Below are 19,812 nucleotides of genomic sequence, written 5' to 3' on the forward strand. Positions count from 1 at the left end.
AGCTCTAGCTTGCTTACGATTTCCGCTCTTTCTCTCTATACTCTATACAAAAAACGTAACGCATATTACATATAATACAAATATAAAGTTTCCAATCGCATACGTTCGTCCTGTTCATTAAAATCATCATGGCATTAGTGGAAATAATCACATCCATTCCGCGCTTTCCATACGCTTAATGGTCATGATCGTGATCGTGATCGTCACCTCCTCCATGACTATGATCATGGCTATGTCCGGCTGAAAAAATAAACAAAGAGAATAGTGGTGTAAGTAAAATTGTTATCAGTTTATCAATTGCAAACGATAAGCTATTAAAGATAAGCCCAAGCAGCATGTGGAGCATTTGATTGTACGCATTGACGTTAATCATTATTTGCGGATTTTCATGTTATTCATGAATTCGCTCAATTAAAGAATATTTCAAAATGAACGTCCCTAAACGGAAAATGATTATTGAACCGTTACCAGACTGGACAGGACTTATCTTATCAGCATCAGTTTCTATGGGCTACTTGATGTCACCGTTGGTCATCGTTAATTTTTAACGATATTAACGGCCTAACGGCAAACACTTAGCCGCAATCACTCCTCCTGCTGATGATGATAACGGTGGAGTGTGGGTAATCGCCGTTAGCTCGTTACATTGCTTTAACGGGCGGTAATGATAACGACCACCAAGAATCGTTGAAGTTGGACACCTGATTGCTGTCCGTTTCCTGTTTGTCCTGCACGGTTGGGTATCTAACGGCTGGAAAACCTGTTGTCAAGTCGATAACGGCTGAACAACTGGTCAAGTTTTTGTTTGCTGGGTTGCACTTAAAACCCCCATCGAGTAGCATTTCGAAATGGGGCGCAACAGTGTGGGTGGCCCTAGCAGCGGCTATGCTTAGAAGCCATTAGACAATGATTAGCCTTCGATACATTCCTTCTATCCGTTATCATTGTCTTGGCGAGAAAAAAGAGCCATATAACGGGGCTGATAACGGCACATGCTTTCGTTTGATTGAGCACTTTGATTGTTCATTGGGATAACGTGGATTGGGGGCAGTTTACAATGTAACACCAATTGGGCAGTAAGGCGTTCGAAATTAAAAAGAAGGAAAAACTGAAACAAAAGTTAAGAAAAACTGTTATATAGGAAGTTCTAATGATGGTAAACAGTTAAGTAACTGATCACTTAATGACTTTATTTAGATGCCGCCACTCAAGAGAAGTGCACTCGATCTTAACAAGTATAAGAAGGCAAGGCTCAGTTCCTAGCTGAATGGAGAAGGGTTTATAGTGGGCAAAATGGAAGGGTTTTAAACACCAAGCGGACAATTAATTGGTCAAGTGATGTGCGCTAATGATGGATTGTACAATTAATGTACATTATTATCGCCCCTTTCGGTGATCTCACTCAAGAGAGATTAATCAATCCCGATCAATCGTTTTGCATCAATCGTGTGCTAATTCACGCTCATGCTGATATTCACTTTAAAACGATCCCAAAGTGTTGAATTGTTTTAAAGGAAAAACAAAGCATATCGCCAAATAGACAACCCAAAAAGAAGTTTGTCATTCTTTTTAAACCGTAAATTCACCTGACACACCGGATAGCACTGCTATCTGTCGTGTTCAACGGTTTCATCAAGAATTTCATCTCTCCCCTACGGAATATTTATCATATTTGAGCAACTGTTTTTAGCTTGTTTGTTCCTCCGTGTCTCGTTACAAAAAAAATGCTCCTAAATGAGGCATATTGTCAACCTGGTTGGAAACGAATTGTGAGGGGGTTTTGTCACCGTATGATTAATCCGGTACGAAACGAAGAGCCGAAAAATGGCCATTACTATTATCCAACGAGTTCTGGTAAATGATAAATTAATTTTCCTATTACATTGCTGTGAATGGAACATCATTATCATCATAAATTATCAAAATAACAGAGAAAAAAATTGTTCTTTCATCACTGTGATCGGTAACGTCGAGTCTAAAAGACAAAATTTACAACTCATTACGGTCAATTCAGATACAAAATTGTTGCACCCGTCTTCAATCACACACATGCGAATAAAACACTTCAACACTAGCCGGAATTAAGTCCTACGGTGGGTTTTAATTTAGTACGAAACCGTATTGTTCCACCCGCGGTTGGTTGGATGATGATATGCATTGGATTATTCAATGTACGTTTATGCTACATTTCTACTTGGGTTCCCCGCCCCTTCCCTCCCTTCTCAATTCACCCCTACTCACTTGCAGCCTTGATGCCAAGCAGCAGACCAAAGCCGGCCAGTACAGCCAAGAACTGCCACAGACCGTTCGTGGGCGATACCGCATGTTGATGATCGTGCCCTTGTCCATCTTTGTCGCCTCCATCGCCACCACCACCACCATGGCTGTGTCCGGCGTCCTTGGCCAGAATCTCGAAGAAGATCACGTAAATCAGCGTACCGCTGGCCAGTCCCTGCAGTATCACCGACACGACCTCGATCGTTTGATTCGTGTCGGAGTTGACGGAGCTGAGCGCGATTCCGATGCCAATGCCGAGTGGGCTGACGACCGAGTAGACGAAGATGTATGCGACGGCAATGCGGAACTGTACGGCCGCAACCAGCAGCTCGAACGCGACACAGAAAGCGATCACAAACTTGTGCGATGCGACGGCTCCGAACAGTAACCATACGGCAGACGGTGACCGTTCCAAACCCACTGCCAGCCCTTCGAACAGCTCGTGAATGGATAGGGCTAGCACGATCAACAGTCCCCGGAGTGGTCCGTTCGTGCTGGACATTGGAGCGGGTGGTGCCGGTACATCGATCGGTACTGGAGCGGGTGCGCCGTCCATATCGGACACCGGATAGACGGCGGTGATGTTGCCGACATGCGCATGTCCGTGCGCCAGGTCGTGTTTTGGGTGGCTCTCGAAACCCATGGAGGCGGTGGCACTCTTTTCCGCTTTGGCAGCCCGTGCAATTGCCGAACGTCGATGCATCCACCAGTGTACCAGCTCTTCGATGAGATAAATCATGAAGAAACCGCTTGTCAGTAGGAATTCACCGAGCGGAAAGGGAAGATCGTCCGGTTCGGGCAGGGCACCGGTTTCGACCAATTCTTCGATCGAGTGGTTAATCTCGGGCAGCAGATGGAGAAAGGTGGTACTGAGCAGGGCACCACCGCCGAACGATAGCAGCAGTCGGATAAGGAACAGATGTGTGCCACCGGACGGGGAGGCAGGATTAAGATTGAACCAGCGTACCAACTTGAACGGCACAAGGCCACATACCATGCTGACGCTGAATAGTACCACCATCGACGTTACTTTGGCTATCGTTGGCGAATCATCTTCGTGATCGGCATGATCGTCGCCATCTTGCAATGGGTTCAACGCAAGCGTTCCATTTGCACCGGTGGCCGCTAGTGTTGTGGCTAAACGTTCTGTCGTTGTTGCTAAAATTTCCATTTTCGACCTTTTCGTCTATGCAGCTTTAAAAAAAAAGACAAACCCGCGCTGTCTCGCACTTTCGGCTGTCTGTTAGCTATCTGTTCCGATTCTGATACCTATTCGCCGGATGGATGTTATGTCCTTGTTGCGTCGTTGCCCGACACCGTGCGCTGCGCGTAGCAAATGTTTTATTGAAACTTAATATTAACACCTTCTGGTGGTTTTGATCTTTCTTTCCGTCTGTGTCTACTTTTGGTATCGGGCTGTAAGATCACTCTCACTATTCCTGTCGAATTCGTACGCTGCTCGTTCCACCGTTAGCACCTTTAATAATTTTCACCTTGCCCTCATCACCCACCGTGGCCACTCTGGCCACCTTTCGTCTCACGACTAGCGCGCGCACTGTTACCGTCGCATTCGTCGCTGTCTAGCACCACTGCTGGTAAGGCTACGGAGAACACCGGACACAAATCCTAACCTAACTTAATGGCGAATCTAACACGTACTAACTGTCGCTCCGTTACCGCAGCGGAACTATACCTTGTTACCTGGGAAACCTATTCTACTCCGAACGTACGCCGTTATCGCACCAATTTCGATGTTCTCTTTTCGAGGTCCCGCTCTATCCACCGGTTTCTATCGACCATGAATGTTGGGCGTCTCTTTCGTTTTCTCTCGTTCGATCTCTCTGTTTGTAGTGTGGTTTGAGAATGGTGTTATCTGCCGCTCCAGATCGCGTCGTCTTCCAATACACCTGACATCCGCTCCATCAAGGCACCTGCATTTTGTTCGTTATCGACCTCGCACGTAACGGCCGATGGTGACGAAGACGTTGCGCTACTACTGGTCTTCGTTCCGTTGCTTAGGATTAAAAATGCGTCGTTTCGTATGCTCTTTTTGCTCGCCTACTGTGATGGATGCTGTGGTTCGTGTGTCGCTTCCTAGTTTGAAACACGGATTATCCAAGAGACAGTACTCCACCACCGATGGCTACTAGATGTGCGCAGCTGAATCCGCCTGTCCCACTTAGTGGCTGCGTAGTCGTGTCCGGTAGAGGCGAAGAAAGCGAATAGTCCAAGACACTGTCCGCGAAGGAATTATTATAGATTATAGAATTATCTTTCCTTGTTTGATGGTTCACGATGAATGACTCGCAATGATAGAGATCACTCGTACGTGCTCGACATGTACGGTACACACACCGATCGTATCGTTCGACCGCACAGCGCCTTGTCGCGTGGGGTGTCTTTTTGTGCGTGCCCAGATATAGCGTGTAATCATACTTCAAAGTCCGCGTGGTTTACCCACCATAAACGTTTGTTTTACAAACATTATTGAACTGCTGCTGAAGCTGTATGAAGTTTTGGTTTATATAGTGATAGTATTTTATTTATAATCGATTATTTAATTCATTTGAAATAAATCAGTACGTTTAAGGCAATCATAAAATGCATGTAATACGCATGTATACACGTGTAGAAACACGTGCTTCGGTGCGAAGATACAATCCCTAATCTCTGTCAAAAAGTTGCAATAAAACATAAACAGTGTAAAGTGTGCTGCAGAAACGTTACACGACGTAACGCTCAGTGGTGTGCGGATTGCATAAATTGCGTGATGTTGATTTTATATTACCCCGTCACTAATCGCCCAGCAGTTGTCGCGTTTGCGAACGCGATTCAGAAAAATGTTGCGAAACTCAATATAAAAAAAATTACGATACGTGTATTTTTAGCGAAAAATCCCTGCGACTTTTCTAAATTGAGTTATTTTAATGCCAATTGGTTGAAATAAGTTTCTTTTCACTCAAATAATGCTTTAAATATAAAGAAGAATAAAAAATGAGAAAAAAATTTACAAAAAATTTTCAACTCGAAAATTTCATAAGGCTTACCCCTTACGTTTTTTTGAGAAATTTTGCAAAAAAATTAAATTGATTTAATTTAATCCCAATTGGTTGAAATAAGTTTCTTTTCACTCAAATAATGCTTTAAATTAAAAAAAGAATAAAAAATCGTAAAAAATAACAAATTATAAAAATTTGAAAATTTCAAAAGGTTCATTTTTGCACCAAGTTTTGCCTATAACTCGGTCGGTATCCATTGGATCGCCAATCTTTAACCTGTGGTCGATAGATGGCATCAATGGCTACATTTTCTTCTTGGACGGCCATGCCCTCAGATATCTGTGCCAGAAGTTATTCGAGGAATCAAGTTCCATACCCGGTTTGAGAAAATGTAAAATTTTCCTCATTTTTGCACCAAGTTTCGCCTATAACTCGGTCGGTATCCAACGGATCGCCAATCTTTAACCTGTGGTCGATAGATGGCATCAATGGCTACATTTTCTTCTTGGACGGCCATGCCCTCAGATATCTGTGCCAGAAGTTATTCGAGGAATCAAGTTCCATACCCGGTTTGAGAAAATGTAAATTTTCCTCATTTTTGCACCAAGTTTTGCCTATAACTCGGTCGGTATCCAACGGATCGCCAATCTTTAACCTGTGGTCGGTAGATGGCATCAATGGCTACATTTTCTTCTTGGACGGCCATGCCCTCAGATATCTGCGCCAGAAGTTATTCGAGGAATCAAGTTCCGTACCCTGTTTGAGAAAATGTAAAATTTTCCTCATTTTTCACCAATGTAGCAAAATTTATAAATGTGATATATTTTAATGCGAATTTGTTGCATTAAGTTTCTTTTCACTCAAATAATGCTTTAAAATAAAAAAAGAATAAAAAATGAGAAAAAAAATTTCAAAAAATTTTCAACTCGAAAATTTCATAAGGGGTACCCCTTGCCATTTTTTTGAGAAATTTTGCAAAAAAATTTAAATTGATTTATTTTAATGCCAATTGGTTGCAATGAGTTTCTTTTCACTCAAATAATGCTTCAAACAAAAAAAGAGTAAAAAATAATAAAAAAATGTGAAAAAACTATAAATTTGAAAATTTCTAAAGGTTCATTTTTGCACAAACTTTTGCCTATAACTCGGTCGGTATCCAACGGATCGCCAATCTTTAACCTGTGGTCGGTAGATGGCACCAATGGCTACATTTTCTTCTGGAACGGCCATGCCCTCAGATGTCTGTGCCAGAAGTTATTCGAGGAATCAAGTTCCATACCCTGTTTGTGAAAATGTAAATTTTCCTCATTTTTGCACCAAGTTTTGCCTATAACTCGGTCGGTATCCAACGGATCGCCAATCTTTAACCTGTGGTCGATAGATGGCATCAATGGCTACATTTTCTTCTTGGACGGCCATGCCCTCAGATGTCTGTGCCAGAAGATATTCGAGGAACCAAGTTCCGTACCCTGTTTGAGAAAATGTAAAATTTTCCTCATTTTTCACCAATGTAGCAAAATTTATAAATGTGATATATTTTAATGCGAATTTGTTGCATTAAGTTTCTTTTCACTCAAATAATGCTTTAAAATAAAAAAAGAATAAAAAATGAGAAAAAAAATTTCAAAAAATTTTCAACTCGAAAATTTCATAAGGGGTACCCCTTGCCATTTTTTTGAGAAATTTTGCAAAAAAATTTAAATTGATTTATTTTAATGCCAATTGGTTGCAATGAGTTTCTTTTCACTCAAATAATGCTTCAAACAAAAAAAGAGTAAAAAATAATAAAAAAATGTGAAAAATCTATAAATTTGAAAATTTCTAAAGGTTCATTTTTGCACAAAGTTTTGCCTATAACTCGGTCGGTATCCAACGGATCGCCAATCTTTAACCTGTGGTCGGTAGATGGCATCAATGGCTACATTTTCTTCTTAGACGGCCATGCCCTCAGATATCTGTGCCAGAAGTTATTCGAGGAATCAAGTTCCATACCCGGTTTGAGAAAATGTAAATTTTCCTCATTTTTGCACCAAGTTTTGCCTATAACTCGGTCGGTATCCAACGGATCGCCAATCTTTAACCTGTGGTCGGTAGATGGCATCAATGGCTACATTTTCTTCTTGGACGGCCATGCCCTCAGATATCTGCGCCAGAAGTTATTCGAGGAATCAAGTTCCGTACCCTGTTTGAGAAAATGTAAAATTTTCCTCATTTTTCACCAATGTAGCAAAATTTATAAATGTGATATATTTTAATGCGAATTTGTTGCATTAAGTTTCTTTTCACTCAAATAATGCTTTAAAATAAAAAAAGAATAAAAAATGAGAAAAAAAATTTCAAAAAATTTTCAACTCGAAAATTTCGTAAGGGGTACCCCTTGCCATTTTTTTGAGAAATTTTGCAAAAAAATTTAAATTGATTTATTTTAATGCCAATTGGTTGCAATGAGTTTCTTTTCACTCAAATAATGCTTCAAACAAAAAAAGAGTAAAAAATAATAAAAAAAATGTGAAAAATCTATAAATTTGAAAATTTCTAAAGGTTCATTTTTGCACAAAGTTTTGCCTATAACTCGGTCGGTATCCAACGGATCGCCAATCTTTAACCTGTGGTCGGTAGATGGCATCAATGGCTACATTTTCTTCTTGGACGGCCATGCCCTCAGATATCTGCGCCAGAAGTTATTCGAGGAATCAAGTTCCATACCCGGTTTGAGAAAATGTAAATTTTCCTCATTTTTGCACCAATGTAGCAAAATTTATAAATGTGATATATTTTAATGCGAATTTGTTGCATTAAGTTTCTTTTCACTCAAATAATGCTTTAAAATAAAAAAAGAATAAAAAATGAGAAAAAAAATTTCAAAAAATTTTCAACTCGAAAATTTCATAAGGGGTACCCCTTGCCATTTTTTTGAGAAATTTTGCAAAAAAATTTAAATTGATTTATTTTAATGCCAATTGGTTGCAATGAGTTTCTTTTCACTCAAATAATGCTTCAAACAAAAAAAAGAGTAAAAAATAATAAAAAAATGTGAAATCTATAAATTTGAAAATTTCTAAAGTTTCATTTTTGCACCAAGTTTTGCCTATAACTCGGTCGGTATCCAACGGATCGCCAATCTTTAACCTGTGGTCGGTAGATGGCACCAATGGCTACATTTTCTTCTTGGACGGCCATGCCCTCAGATATCTGTGCCAGAAGTTATTCGAGGAGTCAAGTTCCATACCCGGTTTGTGAAAATGTAAATTTTCCTCATTTTTGCACAAACTTTTGCCTATAACTCGGTCGGTATCCAACGGATCGCCAATCTTTAACCTGTGGTCGGTAGATGGCATCAATGGCTACATTTTCTTCTTGGACGGCCATGCCCTCAGATATCTCCGCCAGAAGTTATTCGAGGAATCAAGTTCCGTACCCGGTTTGAGAAAATGTAAAATTTTCCTCATTTTTCACCAATGTAGAAAAATTTATAAATGTGATATATTTTAATGCAAATTTGTTGCATTAAGTTTCTTTTCACTCAAATAATGCTTTAAAATAAAAAAAGAATAAAAAATGAGAAAAAAAATTTCAAAAAATTTTCAACTCGAAAATTTCATAAGGGGTACCCCTTGCCATTTTTTTGAGAAATTTTGCAAAAAAATTTAAATTGATTTATTTTAATGCCAATTGGTTGCAATGAGTTTCTTTTCACTCAAATAATGCTTCAAACAAAAAAAAAGAGTAAAAAATAATAAAAAATGTGAAAAATCTATAAATTTGAAAATTTCTAAAGGTTCATTTTTGCACCAAGTTTTGCCTATAACTCGGTCGGTATCCAACGGATCGCCAATCTTTAACCTGTGGTCGGTAGATGGCACCAATGGCTACATTTTCTTCTTGGACGGCCATGCCCTCAGATGTCTGTGCCAGAAGTTATTCGAGGAATCAAGTTCCATACCCTGTTTGTGAAAATGTAAATTTTCCTCATTTTTGCACCAAGTTTTGCCTATAACTCGGTCGGTATCCAACGGATCGCCAATCTTTAACCTGTGGTCGATACATGGCACCAATGGCTACATTTTCTTCTTGGACGGCCATGCCCTCAGATATCTGCGCCAGAAGTTATTCGAGGAACCAAGTTCCATACCGTGTTTGAGAAAATGTAAAATTTTCCTCATTTTTGCACCAAGTTTTGCCTATAACTCGGTCGGTATCCAACGGATCACCAATCTTTAACCTGTGGTCGATAGATGGCACCAATGGCTACATTTTCTTCTTGGACGGCCATGCAGTCAGATATCTGTGCAGGAAGTTATTCGAGGAATCAAGTTCCGTACCCTGCTTGAGAAAATGTAAAATTTTCCTCATTTTTCACCAATGTAGCAAAATTTATAAATGTGATATATTTTAATGCGAATTTGTTGCATTAAGTTTCTTTTCACTCAAATAATGCTTTAAAATAAAAAAAGAATAAAAAATGAGAAAAAAAATTTCAAAAAATTTTCAACTCGAAAATTTCATAAGGGGTACCCCTTGCCATTTTTTTGAGAAATTTTGCAAAAAAATTTAAATTGATTTATTTTAATGCCAATTGGTTGCAATGAGTTTCTTTTCACTCAAATAATGCTTCAAACAAAAAAAAAGAGTAAAAAATAATAAAAAAATGTGAAAAATCTATAAATTTGAAAATTTCTAAAGGTTCATTTTTGCACAAAGTTTTGCCTATAACTCAGTCGGTATCCAACGGATCGCCAATCTTTAACCTGTGGTCGATACATGGCACCAATGGCTACATTTTCTTCTTGGACGGCCATGCCCTCAGATATCTGCGCCAGAAGTTATTCGAGGAATCAAGTTCCGTACCCTGTTTGAGAAAATGTAAAATTTTCCTCATTTTTCACCAATGTAGCAAAATTTATAAATGTGATATATTTTAATGCGAATTTGTTGCGTTAAGTTTCTTTTCACTCAAATAATGCTTTAAAATAAAAAAAGAATAAAAAATAAGAAAAAAAATTTCAAAAAATTTTCAACTCGAAAATTTCATAAGGGGTACCCCTTGCCATTTCTTTGAGAAATTTTGCAAAAAAATTTAAATTGATTTATTTTAATGCCAATTGGTTGCAATGAGTTTCTTTTCACTCAAATAATGCTTCAAACAAAAAAAGAGTAAAAAATAATAAAAAAATGTGAAAAATCTATAAATTTGAAAATTTCTAAAGGTTCATTTTTGCACCAAGTTTTGCCTATAACTCGGTCGGTATCCAACGGATCGCCAATCTTTAACCTGTGGTCGGTAGATGGCATCAATGGCTACATTTTCTTCTTGGACGGCCATGCCCTCAGATATCTGCGCCAGAAGTTATTCGAGGAACCAAGTTCCGTACCCTGTTTGAGAAAATGTAAAATTTTCCTCATTTTTCACCAATGTAGCAAAATTTATAAATGTGATATATTTTAATGCGAATTTGTTGCATTAAGTTTCTTTTCACTCAAATAATGCTTTAAAATAAAAAAAGAATAAAAAATGAGAAAAAAAATTTCAAAAAATTTTCAACTCGAAAATTTCATAAGGGGTACCCCTTGCCATTTTTTTGAGAAATTTTGCAAAAAAATTTAAATTGATTTATTTTAATGCCAATTGGTTGCAATGAGTTTCTTTTCACTCAAATAATGCTTCAAACAAAAAAAAGAGTAAAAAATAATAAAAAAATGTGAAAAATCTATAAATTTGAAAATTTCTAAAGGTTCATTTTTGCACAAAGTTTTGCCTATAACTCAGTCGGTATCCAACGGATCGCCAATCTTTAACCTGTGGTCGATACATGGCACCAATGGCTACATTTTCTTCTTGGACGGCCATGCCCTCAGATATCTGCGCCAGAAGTTATTCGAGGAATCAAGTTCCGTACCCTGTTTGAGAAAATGTAAAATTTTCCTCATTTTTCACCAATGTAGCAAAATTTATAAATGTGATATATTTTAATGCGAATTTGTTGCGTTAAGTTTCTTTTCACTCAAATAATGCTTTAAAATAAAAAAAGAATAAAAAATAAGAAAAAAAATTTCAAAAAATTTTCAACTCGAAAATTTCATAAGGGGTACCCCTTGCCATTTTTTTGAGAAATTTTGCAAAAAAATTTAAATTGATTTATTTTAATGCCAATTGGTTGCAATGAGTTTCTTTTCACTCAAATAATGCTTCAAACAAAAAAAAAGAGTAAAAAATAATAAAAAAATGTGAAAAATCTATAAATTTGAAAATTTCTAAAGGTTCATTTTTGCACAAAGTTTTGCCTATAACTCGGTCGGTATCCAACGGATCGCCAATCTTTAACCTGTGGTCGGTAGATGGCATCAATGGCTACATTTTCTTCTTGGACGGCCATGCCCTCAGATATCTGCGCCAGAAGTTATTCGAGGAATCAAGTTCCATACCCGGTTTGAGAAAATGTAAATTTTCCTCATTTTTGCACCAATGTAGCAAAATTTATAAATGTGATATATTTTAATGCGAATTTGTTGCATTAAGTTTCTTTTCACTCAAATAATGCTTTAAAATAAAAAAAGAATCAAAAATGAGAAAAAAAATTTCAAAAAATTTTCAACTCGAAAATTTCATAAGGGGTACCCCTTGCCATTTTTTTGAGAAATTTTGCAAAAAAATTTAAATTGATTTATTTTAATGCCAATTGGCTGCAATGAGTTTCTTTTCACTCAAATAATGCTTCAAACAAAAAAAGAGTAAAAAATAATAAAAAAATGTGAAAAATCTATAAATTTGAAAATTTCTAAAGGTTCATTTTTGCACAAAGTTTTGCCTATAACTCGGTCGGTATCCAACGGATCGCCAATCTTTAACCTGTGGTCGGTAGATGGCATCAATGGCTACATTTTCTTCTTGGACGGCCATGCCCTCAGATATCTGCGCCAGAAGTTATTCGAGGAACCAAGTTCCGTACCCTGTTTGAGAAAATGTAAAATTTTCCTCATTTTTCACCAATGTAGCAAAATTTATAAATGTGATATATTTTAATGCGAATTTGTTGCATTAAGTTTCTTTTCACTCAAATAATGCTTTAAAATAAAAAAAGAATAAAAAATGAGAAAAAAAATTTCAAAAAATTTTCAACTCGAAAATTTCATAAGGGGTACCCCTTGCCATTTTTTTGAGAAATTTTGCAAAAAAATTTAAATTGATTTATTTTAATGCCAATTGGTTGCAATGAGTTTCTTTTCACTCAAATAATGCTTCAAACAAAAAAAGAGTAAAAAATAATAAAAAAATGTGAAAAATCTATAAATTTGAAAATTTCTAAAGGTTCATTTTTGCACAAAGTTTTACCTATAACTCGGTCGGTATCCAACGGATCGCCAATCTTTAACCTGTGGTCGGTAGATGGCATCAATGGCTACATTTTCTTCTTGGACGGCCATGCCCTCAGATATCTGCGCCAGAAGTTATTCGAGGAATCAAGTTCCGTACCCTGTTTGAGAAAATGTAAAATTTTCCTCATTTTTCACCAATGTAGCAAAATTTATAAATGTGATATATTTTAATGCGAATTTGTTGCATTAAGTTTCTTTTCACTCAAATAATGCTTTAAAATAAAAAAAGAATAAAAAATGAGAAAAAAAATTTCAAAAAATTTTCAACTCGAAAATTTCATAAGGGGTACCCCTTGCCATTTTTTTGAGAAATTTTGCAAAAAAATTTAAATTGATTTATTTTAATGCCAATTGGTTGCAATGAGTTTCTTTTCACTCAAATAATGCTTCAAACAAAAAAAGAGTAAAAAATAATAAAAAAAATGTGAAAAATCTATAAATTTGAAAATTTCTAAAGTTTCATTTTTGCACCAAGTTTTGCCTATAACTCGATCGGTATCCAACGGATCGCCAATCTTTAACCTGTGGTCGATAGATGGCATCAATGGCTACATTTTCTTCTTGGACGGCCATGCCCTCAGATATCTGTGCCAGAAGTTATTCGAGGAATCAAGTTCCATATCCGGTTTGAGAAAATGTAAATTTTCCTCATTTTTGCACCAAGTTTTGCCTATAACTCGGTCGGTATCCAACGGATCGCCAATCTTTAACCTGTGATCGGTAGATGGCATCAATGGCTACATTTTCTTCTTGGACGGCCATGCCCGCAGATATCTGCGCCAGAAGTTATTCGAGAAGTTATTATTTCCTCATTTTTCACCAATGTAGCAAAATTTATAAATGTGATATATTTTAATGCAAATTTGTTGCATTAAGTTTCTTTTCACTCAAATAATGCTTTAAAATAAAAAAAGAATAAAAAATGAGAAAAAAAATTTCAAAAAATTTTCAACTCGAAAATTTCATAAGGGGTACCCCTTGCCATATTTTTGAGAAATTTTGCAAAAAAATTTAAATTGATTTATTTTAATGCCAATTGGTTGCAATGAGTTTCTTTTCACTCAAATAATGCTTCAAACAAAAAAAAAAGAGTAAAAAATAATAGAAAATGTGAAAAATCTATAAATTTGAAAATTTCTAAAGGTTCATTTTTGCACCAAGTTTTGCCTATAACTCGGTCGGTATCCAACGGATCGCCAATCTTTAACCTGTGGTCGGTAGATGGCACCAATGGCTACATTTTCTTCTTGGACGGCCATGCCCTCAGATGTCTGTGCCAGAAGTTATTCGAGGAATCAAGTTCCATACCCTGTTTGTGAAAATGTAAATTTTCCTCATTTTTGCACCAAGTTTTGCCTATAACTCGGTCGGTATCCAACGGATCGCCAATCTTTAACCTGTGGTCGATACATGGCACCAATGGCTACATTTTCTTCTTGGACGGCCATGCCCTCAGATATCTGCGCCAGAAGTTATTCGAGGAATCAAGTTCCGTACCCTGTTTGAGAAAATGTAAAATTTTTCCTCATTTTTCACCAATGTAGCAAAATTTATAAATGTGATATATTTTAATGCGAATTTGTTGCATTAAGTTTCTTTTCACTCAAATAATGCTTTAAAATAAAAAAAGAATAAAAAATCAGATAAAAAATTTCAAAAAATTTTCAACTCGAAAATTTCATAAGGGGTACCCCTTGCCATTTTTTTGAGAAATTTTGCAAAAAAATTTAAATTGATTTATTTTAATGCCAATTGGTTGCAATGAGTTTCTTTTCACTCAAATAATGCTTCAAACAAAAAAAGAGTAAAAAATAATAAAAAAATGTGAAAAATCTATAAATTTGAAAATTTCTAAAGGTTCATTTTTGCCCAAACTTTTGCCTATAACTCGGTCGGTATCCAACGAATCGCCAATCTTTAACCTGTGGTCGGTAGATGGCATCAATGGCTACATTTTCTTCTTGGACGGCCATGCCCTCAGATATCTGCGCCAGAAGTTATTCGAGGAATCAAGTTCCATACCCTGTTTGAGAAAATGTAAAATTTTCCTCATTTTTCACCAATGTAGCAAAATTTATAAATGTGATATATTTTAATGCGAATTTGTTGCATTAAGTTTCTTTTCACTCAAATAATGCTTTAAAATAAAAAAAGAATAAAAAATGAGAAAAAAAATTTCAAACAATTTTCAACTCGAAAATTTCATAAGGGGTACCCCTTGCCATTTTTTTGAGAAATTTTGCAAAAAAATTTAAATTGATTTATTTTAATGCCAATTGGTTGCAATAAGTTTCTTTTCACTCAAATAATGCTTCAAACAAAAAAAGAGTAAAAAATAATAAAAAAATGTGAAAAATCTATAAATTTGAAAATTTCTAAAGGTTCATTTTTGCCCAAACTTTTGCCTATAACTCGGTCGGTATCCAACGAATCGCCAATCTTTAACCTGTGGTCGGTAGATGGCATCAATGGCTACATTTTCTTCTTGGACGGCCATGCCCTCAGATATCTGCGCCAGAAGTTATTCGAGGAATCAAGTTCCGTACCCTGTTTGAGAAAATGTAAAATTTTCCTCATTTTTCACCAATGTAGCAAAATTTATAAATGTGATATATTTTAATGCGAATTTTGTTGCAATAAGTTTCTTTTCACTCAAATAATGCTTTAAAATAAAAAAAGAATAAAAAATGAGAAAAAAAATTTCAAAAAATTTTCAACTCGAAAATTTCATAAGGGGTACCCCTTGCCATTTTTTTGAGAAATTTTGCAAAAAAATTTAAATTGATTTATTTTAATGCCAATTGGTTGCAATGAGTTTCTTTTCACTCAAATAATGCTTCAAACAAAAAAAGAGTAAAAAATAATAAAAAAATGTGAAAAATCTATAAATTTGAAAATTTCTAAAGGTTCATTTTTGCACAAACTTTTGCCTATAACTCGGTCGGTATCCAACGGATCGCCAATCTTTAACCTGTGGTCGGTAGATGGCACCAATGGCTACATTTTCTTCTTGGACGGCCATGCCCTCAGATATCTGCGCCAGAAGTTATTCGAGGAATCAAGTTCCATACCCTGTTTGTGAAAATGTAAATTTTCCTCATTTTTGCACCAAGTTTTGCCTATAACTCGGTCGGTATCCAACGGATCGCCAATCTTTAACCTGTGGTCGATACATGGCACCAATGGCTACATTTTCTTCTTGGACGGCCATGCCCTCAGATATCTGTGCCAGAAGTTATTCGAGGAACCAAGTTCCATACCCTGTTATAGAAAATGTAAATTTTCCTCATTTTTGCACCAAGTTTTGCCTATAACTCGGTCGGTATCCAACGGATCGCCAATCTTTAACCTGTGGTCGGTAGATGGCATCAATGGCTACATTTTCTTCTTGGGCGGCCATGCCCTCAGATATCTGCGCCAGAAGTTATTCGAGGAATCAAGTTCCATACCCTGTTTGAGAAAATGTAAAATTTTCCTCATTTTTCACCAATGTAGCAAAATCCATAAATATGATATATATGTTTGCAAATTTGTTGCAATAAGTTTCTTTTCACTGAAATAATGCTTTAAATTAAAAAAAGAATAAAAAATGAGAAAAAAATTTTCAAAAAATTTTCAACTCGAAAATTTCATAAGGGGTACCCCTTGCCATTTTTTTGAGAAATTTTGCAAAAAAATTTAAATTGATTTATTTTAATGCCAATTGGTTGCAATGAGTTTCTTTTCACTCAAATATTGCTTCAAACAAAAAAAAGAGTAAAAAGTAATAAAAAAATGTGAAAAATCTATAAATTTGAAAATTTCTAAAGTTTCATTTTTGCACAAACTTTTGCCTATAACTCGGTCGGTATCCAACGGATCGCCAATCTTTAACCTGTGGTCGGTAGATGACACCAATGGCTACATTTTCTTCTTGGACGGCCATGCCCTCAGATGTCTGTGCCAGAAGTTATTCGAGGAATCAAGTTCCATACCCTGTTTGTGAAAATGTAAATTTTCCTCATTTTTGCACCAAGTTTTGCCTATAACTCGGTCGGTATCCAACGGATCGCCAATCTTTAACCTGTGGTCGATACATGGCACCAATGGCTACATTTTCTTCTTGGACGGCCATGCCCTCAGATATCTGCGCCAGAAGTTATTCGAGGAATCAAGTTCCGTACCCTGTTTGAGAAAATGTAAAATTTTCCTCATTTTTAAGTAATGTAGCAAAATTTATAAATGTGATATATTTTAATGCGAATTTGTTGCATTAAGTTTCTTTTCACTCAAATAATGCTTTAAAATAAAAAAAGAATAAAAAATGAGAAAAAAAATTTCAAAAAATTTTCAACTCGAAAATTTCATAAGGGGTACCCCTTGCCAATTTTTTTGAGAAAGTTTGCAAAAAAATTTAAATTGATTTATTTTAATGCCAATTGGTTGCAATGAGTTTCTTTTCACTCAAATAATGCTTCAAACAAAAAAAAGAGTAAAAAATAATAAAAAAATGTGAAAAATCTATAAATTTGAAAATTTCTAAAGGTTCATTTTTGCACCAAGTTTTGCCTATAACTCGGTCGGTATCCAACGGATCGCCAATCTTTAACCTGTGGTCGGTAGATGGCATCAATGGCTACATTTTCTTCTTGGACGACCATGCCCTCAGTTATCTGTGCCAGAAGTTATTCGAGGAACCAAGTTCCATACCCGGTTTGTGAAAATGTAAATTTTCCTCATTTTTGCACCAAGTTTTGCCTATAACTCGGTCGGTATCCAACGGATCGCCAATCTTTAACCTGTGGTCGGTAGATGACACCAATGGCTACATTTTCTTCTTGGACGGCCATGCCCTCAGATGTCTGTGCCAGAAGTTATTCGAGGAATCAAGTTCCATACCCTGTTTGTGAAAATGTAAATTTTCCTCATTTTTGCACCAAGTTTTGCCTATAACTCGGTCGGTATCCAACGGATCGCCAATCTTTAACCTGTGATCGATACATGGCACCAATGGCTACATTTTCTTCTTGGACGGCCATGCCCTCAGATGTCTGTGCCAGAAGTTATTCGAGGAATCAAGTTCCATACCCTGTTTGAGAAAATGTAAAATTTTCCTCATTTTTAAGCAATGTAGCAAAATCTATAAATATGATATATTTGTTTGCAAATTTGTTGCAATAAGTTTCTTTTCACTCAAATAATGCTTTAAATTTAAAAAAGAATAAAAAATGAGAAAAAAAATTTCAAAAAATTTTCAACTCGAAAATTTCATAAGGGGTACCCCTTGCCATTTTTTTGAGAAATTTTTCAAAAACATTTAAATTGATTTATTTTAATGCCAATTGGTTGCAATGAGTTTCTTTTCACTCAAATAATGCTTCAAACAAAAAAAAGAGTAAAAAATAATAAAAAAATGTGAAAAATCTATAAATTTGAAAATTTCATAAGGCTCATTTTTGCACCAAGTTCAGTTTATAACTCGGTCGGTATCCAACGGATCGCCAATCTTTAACCTGTGGTCGGTAGATGGCATCAATGGCTACATTTTCTTCTTGGACGACCATGCCCTCAGTTATCTGTGCCAGAAGTTATTCGAGGAACCAAGTTCCATACCCGGTTTGTGAAAATGTAAATTTTCCTCATTTTTGCACCAAGTTTTGCCTATAACTCTGTCGGTATCCAGCGGATCGCCAATCTTTAACCTGTGGTCGGTAGATGGCACCAATGGCTACATTTTCTTCTTGGACGGCCATGCCCTCAGATATCTGTGCCAGAAGTTATTCGAGGAACCAAGTTCCATACCCTGTTTGAGAAAATGTAAAATTTTCCTCATTTTTAAGCAATGTAGCAAAATTTATAAATGTGATATATTTTAATGCGAATTTGTTGCATTAAGTTTCTTTTCACTCAAATAATGCTTTAAAATAAAAAAAGAATAAAAAATGAGAAAAAAAATTCAAAAAAATTTTCAACTCGAAAATTTCATAAGGGGTACCCCTTGCCATTTTTTTGAGAAATTTTGCAAAAAAATTTAAATTGATTTATTTTAATGCCAATTGGTTGCAATGAGTTTCTTTTCACTCAAATAATGCTTCAAACAAAAAAAAGAGTAAAAAATAATAAAAAAATGTGAAAAATCTATAAATTTGAAAATTTCTAAAGTTTCATTTTTGCACAAACTTTTGCCTATAACTCGGTCGGTATCCAACGGATCGCCAATCTTTAACCTGTGGTCGGTAGATGGCATCAATGGCTATATTTTCTTCTTGGACGGCCATGCCCTCAGATATCTGCGCCAGAAGTTATTCGAGGAATCAAGTTCCGTACCCTGTTTGAGAAAATGTAAAACTTTCCTCATTTTTTACCAATGTAGCAAAATTTATAAATGTGATATATTTTAATGCGAATTTGTTGCATTAAGTTTCTTTTCACTCAAATAATGCTTTAAAATAAAAAAAGAATAAAAAATGAGAAAAAAATTTTCAAAAAATTTTCAACTCGAAAATTTCATAAGGGGTACCCCTTGCCATTTTTTTGAGAAATTTTGCAAAAAAATTTAAATTGATTTATTTTAATGCCAATTGGTTGCAATGAGTTTCTTTTCACTCAAATATTGCTTCAAACAAAAAAAAGAGTAAAAAGTAATAAAAAAATGTGAAAAATCTATAAATTTGAAAATTTCTAAAGTTTCATTTTTGCACAAACTTTTGCCTATAACTCGGTCGGTATCCAACGGATCGCCAATCTTTAACCTGTGGTCGGTAGATGACACCAATGGCTACATTTTCTTCTTGGACGGCCATGCCCTCAGATGTCTGTGCCAGAAGTTATTCGAGGAATCAAGTTCCATACCCTGTTTGTGAAAATGTAAATTTTCCTCATTTTTGCACCAAGTTTTGCCTATAACTCGGTCGGTATCCAACGGATCGCCAATCTTTAACCTGTGGTCGATACATGGCACCAATGGCTACATTTTCTTCTTGGACGGCCATGCCCTCAGATATCTGCGCCAGAAGTTATTCGAGGAATCAAGTTCCGTACCCTGTTTGAGAAAATGTAAAATTTTCCTCATTTTTAAGTAATGTAGCAAAATTTATAAATGTGATATATTTTAATGCGAATTTGTTGCATTAAGTTTCTTTTCACTCAAATAATGCTTTAAAATAAAAAAAGAATAAAAAAT

The 19,812-nt window shown here is 35.9% G+C and overlaps 1 protein-coding gene and 1 long non-coding RNA gene across 3 annotated transcripts; one reads left to right on the forward strand and one right to left on the reverse strand.

Annotated features, from left to right (window-relative positions):
• Positions 1-83: 83 nt before the first annotated feature.
• Positions 84-4,576, reverse strand: LOC125769106 (zinc transporter ZIP1-like). The gene is made up of 2 exons (XM_049437573.1): positions 2,242-4,576; positions 84-240 (listed from the first exon to the last, which is right to left on the reverse strand). Exons 1-2 carry the CDS (start codon positions 3,446-3,448, stop codon positions 176-178), a joined length of 1,272 nt encoding a protein of 423 aa, XP_049293530.1. The 5' UTR covers positions 3,449-4,576; the 3' UTR covers positions 84-175.
• A 3,190-nt stretch (positions 4,577-7,766) lies between these two features.
• Positions 7,767-16,183, forward strand: LOC125769134 (uncharacterized). Of its 2 annotated transcripts, none has more exons than XR_007419016.1 (3): positions 7,767-7,817; positions 9,960-11,008; positions 15,557-16,183. It is a non-coding gene; the product is annotated as an uncharacterized LOC125769134 (long non-coding RNA). The 2 variants fall into 2 exon arrangements; XR_007419015.1 differs by lacking the exon at positions 15,557-16,183 and adding an exon at positions 11,009-11,799 and having other exon boundaries at positions 9,960-10,483.
• The last annotated feature ends 3,629 nt before the right edge of the window (positions 16,184-19,812 follow it).

The sequence above is a fragment of the Anopheles funestus genome, chromosome 3RL (genome assembly GCF_943734845.2).
Source record: "Anopheles funestus chromosome 3RL, idAnoFuneDA-416_04, whole genome shotgun sequence".
NCBI classification, from domain to species: Eukaryota; Metazoa; Arthropoda; class Insecta; order Diptera; family Culicidae; genus Anopheles; species Anopheles funestus.

Coding starts and splice junctions, on each gene's coding strand:
- LOC125769106 (XM_049437573.1), bottom strand. CDS start 3,448: ATGGAAATTTTAGCAACAACGACAGAACGTTTAGCCACAACACTAGCG. Junction 241..2,241: donor GCTTGGCATCAAGGCTGCAA/GTGAGTAGGGGT, acceptor TTATTTTTTCAG/CCGGACATAGCCATGATCAT.